General features: G+C 37.5%; 1 protein-coding gene across 1 annotated transcript; it reads left to right on the top strand.

Annotated features, from left to right (window-relative positions):
- The first annotated feature begins 8,932 nt into the window (after positions 1–8,932).
- Positions 8,933–10,243, top strand: LOC141719062 (uncharacterized). Its single transcript, XM_074521444.1, has 2 exons — positions 8,933–8,995; positions 9,794–10,243. Exons 1-2 carry the CDS (start codon positions 8,933–8,935, stop codon positions 10,241–10,243), a joined length of 513 nt encoding a protein of 170 aa, XP_074377545.1.
- Positions 10,244–10,458: the final 215 nt, after the last annotated feature.

The raw sequence follows: 10,458 nt of genomic DNA, 5'->3' as shown, positions 1-10,458 counted from the left end.
ATTTTACCCGTGTTTTAAATTAAAATTATATTATGAATATTTTACATTTCCGATTTCGTGTTAATTATTTATTTTAAATTTCTCAATAATAAATATATATAATTATAAAGAAAAAATGACAAAAATATCTCTTTTTTTAGAGTTTGTGACAAAAATACCTCTTTTTAAAATTTTGGTCAAAAATACCCGTCTAATACGCATTTTTCAGTTGGGTATACTAATACGCATTTTAAAAATGGGTAATTCGTATTAAAAAAATTGAAAAAATAAATAAATAAAAAATAAGATACGCATTCACAAAATGCGTATCACCCATTTGATTCTGGTGATACACATTTGTGACATGCGTATCACATGTTCTTCTCTTCTTTTTTTTCTTTTTTTTTTAATTTTTTTATGTAATACCCATTTTTCAGATGCGTAATAGATTTACCCATTTCTAAAATGCGTATTAGAAGGGTATTTTTGGCCATAAACTCCAAAAAGAGATATTCTTGTTACAACTTCTAAAAAAAATGTATTTTTGACCATCACCCAATTATCAACAATCTTTCGCTGATTAAACATGTTTAATTCCAGTGACAGTGATACAGGTTCGGTTCATGTGCCTAACCCGGCGCCTCCCTGCTCATCGACCTAACGGGAGGCCCCAAATTCTTTATTATTTTATTTTATTATTTTTGTCTCCTCCTGTAATATCACTTGTTGGGTAAAAAAAATTACCCAGTTAATTTATTTTTCAATTTAAATCGTCGGAATTTCATGACTTATCCTCTTTGCAAAACCTATTGGATTCGAGAGATCGATTATCTCTTACTGTGATTTTAGTTTTCAAGTGTAAGAATTTTTAGTTGTCAGTTTCAATTTCGTTTGCTCTTCTGAGAGTTTATTTGTTCTCTTCTTTATTGTGAGCAATCAATCATAAGATATACACTATATTTTTCATGTTTAATATATCTTAGATTGATTGTGTAATTGTCCAGTATAGAGGCATATATTAGTTTTATATTGTATGTGTTGATTAACGTTTTATCATTCGTATAATCTAACAGCTCTCAAGAATATATGTTCATCCTTTGAGAGAGTACTTTGTATTTGCTTAACAATTTTTGTTCATCAATACAATAATTGTTATTCATATTACTGTGTTTGCTCGAATTGATTGTTACATACTATATTCACCCCCTCTACGGTATACTTAAAGGCCTAAGAATTGTTATCTAACTTATTGTTGATAGACAAACAGTTTAAGATCTTGAAAAATAATCAAACATGACTGACAAAGAAACTAAAACACATCAACCACCACCACCACCAGTCACAAACAACAGTAGGTATGAAACAATTCATGTTCTAATTTTGAGGGTAAGTGAATACCCCATAAATAAGATTTATGATCGTCCTCACAAATCAAAGAAGCTGGTTGTTGCAGTTGTTGATGAACCTGAGAAGTGTTGGAAAATGTGGGTATTGAGCCCCACATTGTCAAGTCATTTTGAGCCGTTCTTGAGTGGGTGTCGCTTGGAGTATGTTCTCCTCCGTGAGAGCTTTCCTAGGCACTTTGAAACACTCAAAATGGTTAAGGGATGAATGAGATACGATCATTCAAAGTTGGTCCCTTGAAGGTGGAATTGTAGATGTGAAAACGTGTATCCCACATTGAAATGGAAAAGGGGTTTCCATTACTTTATATAGCACAACACTTTAGTAGTGTATAAAAGTGTTAGCAAGGTGTTGCTCCATCTCCTACGTGCGTGCGCAGGGGAGGTGCATATTGTGGGATTTCGAGGGGTAATCTGAGGCTTGCGAAGCCTTCGGTCTTGCCCCCGTGTGCGACGTGCGGACACGAATGTATCAGAAAATTGGCCCGAATAATCACGGGCTAGTTTTGCTAATTTATTTTTTCACTGGGCTTGGGCTCTTAAATAAATATTCATTATTCAGTATTTATTTTATAAATACGAATATGAATTGATTTGACAGTTATAATTCGATTTAATTACGGATAATAATTTACTCTCGAATTAAATTTAATTTACGCGTTTAATTAAATAAGAGAAGTAGTGCACACGTTTCTCTAAACCTATATATTTTCGTTATAGGGTTTAGGGTTTACTGACTCAATATACACAGTCATCCTCCTAAACACAAACCCTACCTCTCTCTCTCTCTCTCGGTGATAGTTTCGTACCCGTTCACACTCGCTGAAGGTGCTTGTTATCCGTAACGCCGCCGCTGCCTCGTTTTATCCTGGGAAGCTATCGACTCGCACATACGGTGAGAGGCGAAATAGCTTTAAGGAGACAGTTTCAACTGTACTCGAGGATCTCCCTTTGTTTAGATCCTTTCTTTCTCTCTTTGATTTCGTTTACTCACGCACATATTTATTTGATTTATATGTATTAATCGCAGATTGTGTTCACAATCTTAAAGCTATTTTTATTTTATACATCTGTGACTAATACATCTGTATCTACTTGTTTTTGTTGAGTAACAGATCAATGGAGAACCAAACTATGATTAATGCTGCAAACGTGACGGCTGATCCCAACGCACAGATCGATCGATCTGATGGGGTTCACCAGCAGCCGATTAACCCTAACGCACAGATCGTAGGATCTGATGGGGGTCAAACACCTGTTGGACATGTGCCTTCGGGACATGTGCCTGTGGGACACACTGTCATTGGACAGTTTAGTGTTCCTCTTGGACAGATATCGGCAAGGATTCACTCCTCCAATCATACCTGCGGTGCCTACTGGTGTGCATACACCTGTAGTACAGACGCACGTACCATCTGTTCCACATGTGGTGCCTGCTGCACCTGTTATGCCAACTGTGCCTGCTGCACATGCTGAAAAACCTGAGAAGTTCAACGGAACGAACTTCAAATGTTGGCAACAGAAGATGCACTTTTATCTGACCACGTTGCATATGGATCGCTTCCTTAAGGAAGAACCATCGTTGCTCACTGCTGAGAGTAATATGCAGACTGTGTATGCTGCTGATGCTTGGAAGCACTCTGACTACATCTGTCAGAACTATGTGCTAAATTGTTTGTCTGACTCGTTGTATAATGTATATAGTGTGAAGCCAACAGCTAAGATCGTATGGGAGTCACTTGACCATAAGTATAAAACCGAGGACGCCGGGGCAAAGAAGTGGATTGTTGGCCGCTTTCTTGATTATAAGATGGCAGACTTTAAGACTGTGGTCAGTCAGGTGCAGGAACTGCAGGTGATCATTCATGACATTCATGCTGAGGGAATGGTCATAAGTGAGTCTTTTCAAGTCGCTGCTGTTATTGAAAAGCTTCCACCTGGATGGAAAGATTTCAAGAACTACCTTAAGCACAAGCGAACGGAGCTGTATATGGAGGATCTTATTGTTAGACTTCGTATTGAAGAAGACAACAGAGGGTCCGAGAAGAAAGTTAATGTTGCCACTGAGAAGACAAACATGGTGGAGCATGCTCAAAGCTCCAAGCCCAAGAAGACTAATTCTGGTAAAGGGGCAAAGTTGGCACCCAAGGGAGGGATTTCGAAGTCGAAATTTCAAGGGAAGTGCTACAACTGTGATAAAGTTCGTCATAGGTCTTCTGACTGCAAGAAGCCCAACAAGAAGAAAGAAGCAAACATGGTAGAGAATATCTCCAAGGAGATGGGTGATATAGACCTCTGTGCTACGGTCTCTGAAGTGAACCTGGTCGGTTCTAATCCACGTGAATGGTGGATTGATATTGGTGCTACTAGGCATGTTTGCTTAGACAAGGCGGTTTTCTCTAGCCTCAAAGCTTCCGATGCTGGTGAGAAGCTCTACATGGGGAATTCAGCAACTTCTACCATTGAGGGTAAAGGCACGGTGATCCTGAAGATGACCTCTGGGAAGAATCTGACTTTGAAGAATGTACTTTATGTGCCTGATATTCGCAAGAACCTTGTATCTGGTTCTCTGTTGAATAAGCATGGTGTTTGCATTGTAATAGAGTCAGATAAAGTTATTTTGTCTAAGAGTGGTATGTTTGTAGGCAAGGGTTATTTAACTGATGGGCTTTTTAAGCTCAATGTAATGTCCGTTAAGGACGATAATGAAATGAAGAATTCTTCTGCTTACTTGCTTGAGTCTCCAAATTTATGGCATGCTAGATTAGGACATGTAAATTATGACACTTACGACGTTTAAGTGCAAAAGAATACATACCAAAACTTACTATTGATTCAAAACATAATTATGAGACTTGTGTTGAGGCAAAATTAACGAGATCATCATTTTAACGTGTGGAAAGGAACACCAAAGTGCTAGACCTAATACATAGCGACATATGTGATTTAAAATTCGCTCCAACAAGAGGAGGAAACAAGTATTTTTTTTTATATTCATTGATGACTGTACAAAATAATGCTATGTATATTTGTTGAAAAGCAAAGATGAAGCTATAGATAAATTTAAAATCTATAAAGAAGAAGTTGATGATGGAATTTACGGATGAGCGGAAGCGTGAAATAACAATTATTCCGTAAAAACCATATACCGCACATATAGAAAAACATATAAAAGGGAAAAACTGAGGAATCGAAATCATACCTCGTGAATCGAAGCTTTATAAAATTGGAGTGCTAGCAGTTGCTCCTCAGTGTGTGAAGCACTCTACCGGTATCCACCAAGAACGATCCGCTTCGATGAACCTTTTTATAAAACTAAGCTTTTATAAAAATTGAGTTTTGGGAGAGAAAGAGAGAAGAAGAAGATGGAGGCTAGGGTTTTCACAAAACCAAAATTGTGTGTGTCTTGAAAAAATGAGCCATCCATCTCATTCTATTTATAGGGCTCTCCTAGGGTTTTATAATATATCTTTATATATATTAACCCCCCACATTTTATCTTCATAAAATGCTTTAATAATAATTAAAACTATTTTAATCATTATTTCTTTTCTTAACTATTTAGAAAATAATTCTCTCTCTCATTATTTCATCAAAGAAAATATTCTTTTATGGTGTGACCCTGTAGGTTCAATATTATGCCGGTAGTAGAAATAAATAATAATAAACTTTTATTAATTATTTATATGAATATTAAAATTCACTAAATATAATTAACTGATTAATTATATTTATTCTACATCGTGAGTGATGTTTCTCAACATATCGCGACTATCCGGATAATATGAATTCACTGCTTAGAATATCAAGAACCTGTCAGTGACTAGTTATCGTACAATGAATTCCTTCTACCCTTATAATATCCCGATTAAATACAAGGCATGGATCTTGTGTCAAGCCTATCAAATTTAATCATATGATTTCTTATTCATAATGCAAAGTTCATATTAATGTAAATTAGAAACTCCTTTCTAATTTCATACACTCTGGCCAGAGATTCCAGAACTCGCATACTAAGAATAACATAGGATATTCTCTTCCTATACTGGAAGGGGTAGATCCTCTATTGACGTTAACTATCTCTATACACAAATCCCTATGCCCAGAATAGACCTAATGGATGTCCTTGAGACTAAGGACTAAACCAAAGCACAGTTCATTATATATAAGATACCTTTAACGATCTCAAGTCTAAGGACACTTGTACAACTATCACTAAATGAATAACTATTAACACGTGAGTAATCTCCATTAGTTGTTCAACTTATCAAGTCATGTTCAGTGAACTTATTCCCTAATAAGCACCTACATACCAGCTATAGTGTCACCACACAAATGCCTATGAGAACATACATCCTCCTGAAGGGAGCAAGCATAGTATGTACCAATCTTTGCGGATCCACTAACATCCGATTAGTTATCCTATAATCAAGAACTGTTTAAGTCCAGAGTTGTCATCTTCTAGATCTCATTATTATAATCTCAATATAATTCTAGAAGCTTTACTCTAAACTATGGAACATCTTATTTAATACACTTTAAATAGATAAAGCCCATAAAAATATAACAAGTCTTTTATTAATTCAAAATGAACTCAAATAGGAATACAAGAAAGTTCTTCCTAACTCATCATACATGATTGGATTTAGGACAAACACTTTCAGTTGAGACACAACAATCTGAGAAAATCAAAACGATACGAAGTGATCGTGGAGGTGAATATGTTGAACCATTTGAGGAATTCTGTTCACAACATGGTATAATCTATGAGGTCACTGCACCATACTATCCTAAGTCAAATGGTGTGGCTGAAAGGAAGAATCGCACTCTGAAAGAGATGATAAATGCGATGTTGTTAAGCTCTGGGCTTCCACAATCGATGTGGGGAGAAGCCATCTTAAGCGCAAATAATATTTTAAATATTACGATGCGCAAGAATAAGGATGTAAGTCCTTATGAAATGTGGAAGAAAAAGAAACCAAGTTACCAACACCTGAAAGTGTGGGGGTGCCTTGCAAAGGTACTGATCCCTACACCGAAGAAGGTGAAGATAGGTCATAAGACTGTGGATTGTATCTTCATCGGATATCCTCCACACAGTACTGCATATCGATTTCTTGTTCATGAATCTAAGATTCCTGATATTTAAAAGAATACCATTATGGAATCAAGGAATGCCTCATTCTTTGAGACGATGTTTCCCTGTAATCCAAAAAACCAACAACCTACGACGTCTAAACGATCTCATGAGTCTGTAGATGACGATAATGAGAGTGACGAAAGTGAAGACGAAAATGTGGGGGTAGTGAGAAGGAGCAAAAGACAACGAATGGAGAAATCCTATGGGTCTGATTTTATGACTTATTTGCTCGAAGAAGGTGACCCAAAAACCTATAAGGAGGCGGTTACCTCACTTGATGGGCCTATATGGAAAGAGGCCATCAAGAATGAAGTTGATTCAATTATACAGAATCATACTTGGGAACTAGTGGACTTGCCAACTGGTTGCAAACCACTAGGTAGCAAGTGGGTTTACAAGAAGAAGTTGAAAACTGATGGCACTATTGATAAGTATAAGGCCAGACTTGTGATTAAAGGATACAAGCAACAAAAAGGCCTTGATTATTTTGATACATATTCTCCTATAACGAGAATAACGTCCATAAGGATGATATTTGCTATTGCTGTAATGCGTAATCTAACTGTACATCAAATGGATGTGAAAACAGCTTTCTTAAATGGAGACATAGATGAGGAAATCTATATGGAACAACCCGAAGGGTTTGTTGTCCCAGGACAAGAAAGGAAAGTTTGTAGATTGGTGAAATCATTGTATGGTTTGAAGCAAGCGCCTATGAAATGGCATGAAAAATTTAACGAGGTCGTGCTGGCTAATGGCTTCAAAATCAATGAATGTGATAGTTGTGCCTATTACAAGGATAACGAGAGTGGCTATGTCATGATGACACTATATGTAGATGATCTACTTATTGCCGGAAGCAATGATAAAATGATCAAATCTACCAAGGGCATGTTGAAATCAAGATTCGACATGAAAGATATGGGACTAGCAAATGTAATTCTGGGAATTCAAATTTCTAGAACATTAGAGGGTCTCGCATTAAGCAACCACATTATGTTGACAAGATTCTTGAGAAGTTTCTTAAGGATGACTTTGAGAAAGCTAGGACACCTGTGGATATGACTTTGCACCTATCCAAGAATAAAGGTGTAGCTATTTCCCAATTGGAATACTCGAGGATAATTGGTAGTCTGATGTACCTTATGAGCTGTACAAGACCAGACATTGCATACTCAATTAGCAAGTTGAGTAGGTTTACGAGTAATCCGGGAGCTGATCACTAGAAAGCGATCATAAGGGTACTAAGGTACTTGAGGGGAACTTGAGACTATGGACTGTACTATGGCAGATACCCAACAGTATTAGAAGGATATACTGACGCAAATTGGATATCTAGCAAGAAAGCACTTAAGTCTACGAGCGGCTATGTGTTTACATTAGATGGAGCTGCAATATCATGGAAATCCTCAAAACAAACGGTGATAACTCATTCCACGATGGAAGCTGAGTTTGTGGCACTAGATAAATGCGCCGAAGAGGCTGAATATCTACGTCAGTTTCTGGAGGATATTCCAAGATGGCCAAAGCCTGTAACTGTAATAGGGATTCACTGTGATAGTCAATCCGTTATTGGCAGAGCACAGAGCACGATGTATAATGGAAAGTCTCATCATATACGACGACGACACAATTCCATTAGAAAATTGATTTCAACCGGAATTATCACTATTGACTATATACCGTCAAAAGATAATATCGCGGATCCACTAACCAAAGGGTTATCAAGAGAAGTGGTTGAGAAATCATCGAGAGGGATGGGCCTTAAGCCTATTGCTTAACGACATCATGGTGGACACCCAACCATTGCTGGATGGAGATCCCAAGAACTTGGTTCAATGGGACAACTAAATCATGATGACCAAATCACTGTGGGGGTAACCCCTGGCCTGTTCCTATGATGAGGAAACAGCGATACCGTAAGGTACGAGGTTGAGCTTTGAGCTTTTAATGATCTTTGATGAATACATGGAGTTCAGGAGTGAACTCATGGAATTCAGTTGATTAAACGCGGGTTACTCTATAAGATAAAGATCACCTATGTGGGAGAGAAGTGGGGCCGCTTCAAAGGAGAATTGCGAGGCACAATTCTTTAGAAACTCCTGCAGAACCAGGACGATGTTCCATGGCCAAAATGGACATACTCATGAGAGTTGAACGAGTCGGAAACGATATAGTGATAAGTATATCATCGTTTACACAAACGGTCTAACAGTTCAAGGACAAACACGTCTACTGTCTACCAGTAAAGTCGGTATGCTTAGTCGAGCGAAGGTTCAAGGAGCATTCTCTACCTATCGTATGCTATATCTGATCGAAGAAACTATCACCAAGTCAAACTCTGTGTCTGTCTGTCTGGTGTGTGCTACTGAAATATCAATCTCATCCATGTGGGGGATTGTTAGAAAATATGGGTATTGAGCCCCACATTGTCAAGTCATTTCGAGCCGTTCTTGAGTGGGTGTCGCTTGCAGTATGTTCTCCTCTGTGAGAGCTTTCCGAGGCACTTTGAAACACTCAAAATGGTTAAGGGATGAATGAGATACGATCATTCAAAGTTGGTCCCTTGAAGGTGGAATTGTAGATGTGAAAACTTGTATCCCACATTGAAATAGAAAAGGGGTTTCCATTGCTTTATATAGCACAACACTTTAGTAGTGTTTAAAAGTGTTAGTAAGGTGTTGCTCCATCTCCTACGTGCGCGCGTAGGGTGGTGCAAATTGTGGGATTTCGAGGGGTAATCCGAGGCTTGCGAAGCCTATGGGCTTGCCCGCGTGTGCGACGTGCGGACACGAATGTAGCAGAAAATTGGCCCGAATAATCACAGGCTAGTTTTGCTAATTTATTTTTCCACTGGGCTTGGGCTCTTAAATAAATATTCATTATTCAGTATTTATTTTATAAATAAGAATATGAATTGATTTGACAGTTATAATTCAATTCAATTACGGATAATAATTGACTTTCGAATTAAATTTAATTAACACGTTTAATTAAATAAGAGAAGTAGTGCACACGTTTCTCTAAGCCTATATATTTTCGTTATAGGGTTTAGGGTTTACTAACTCAATATACACAGTCATCCTCCTAAACACAAACCCTACCTCTCTCTCTCGGTGATGGTTTCGCACATACGGTGAGAGGCGAAATAGCTTTAAGGAGACAGTTTCAACTGGACTCGAGGATCTCCCTTTGTTTATATCCTTTCTTTCTCTCTTTGATTTCGTTTACTCACGCACACATTTATTTGATTTATATGTATTAATCACAGATTGTGTTCACAAGAAGATGGTTGCCAATTGCCATGGATAAGAAAGATTACACTCCTAAAGATTTAGCTTCGATCATGAAGGATGCAAATGTGAGACATATTTTACACAGCAGTTTGGACAGTGTCATGTCTAATAGGGTTATTGAATGTAAAAATTTCTGGCATACCTTGGAAGTAAAGTGCCAAGGTGCTGCAACCATTAAGAAAAAAAGGAAGACAATTCTCACTCAGGAATATGAAGACTTTGACTCAAGAGCTGATGATTCATTGACTGATATCTATGACAGATTTCAAAAATTGTTGACTGATTTGTCACTTAGGGATAAGGAGTATGACCTTGAAGATTCAAACCTGAAATTTCTCCTTGCACTTCCTGAAAAGTGGAATTTGAAACTCACATCCATCAGAGATAACTATGATCTTGAAGATACATATCCGGATGAGATTTAAGAGATGCTCAAGACTCGTGAACTTGAGATGGGACAAAGGAGTAAGAGAAAATGGTCAAAATTAAGACCAGATGCATTGAAGGCTGAAGAGAAGCCAAAGGAGAGATCTGAGAGAAATGGTCATTCAAAAGGAAGGCCATGTTTGTAAAGTCCGATTTTGAGTTATCAAATACTAATGATGACTCAGATACTGATATTTCCACAAACACTGATAGT

Source organism: Apium graveolens, chromosome 4 (assembly GCF_009905375.1).
Source record: "Apium graveolens cultivar Ventura chromosome 4, ASM990537v1, whole genome shotgun sequence".
Lineage (NCBI taxonomy): Eukaryota > Viridiplantae > Streptophyta > Magnoliopsida > Apiales > Apiaceae > Apium > Apium graveolens.
This window is presented reverse-complemented; position numbering and strand designations above follow the sequence as displayed.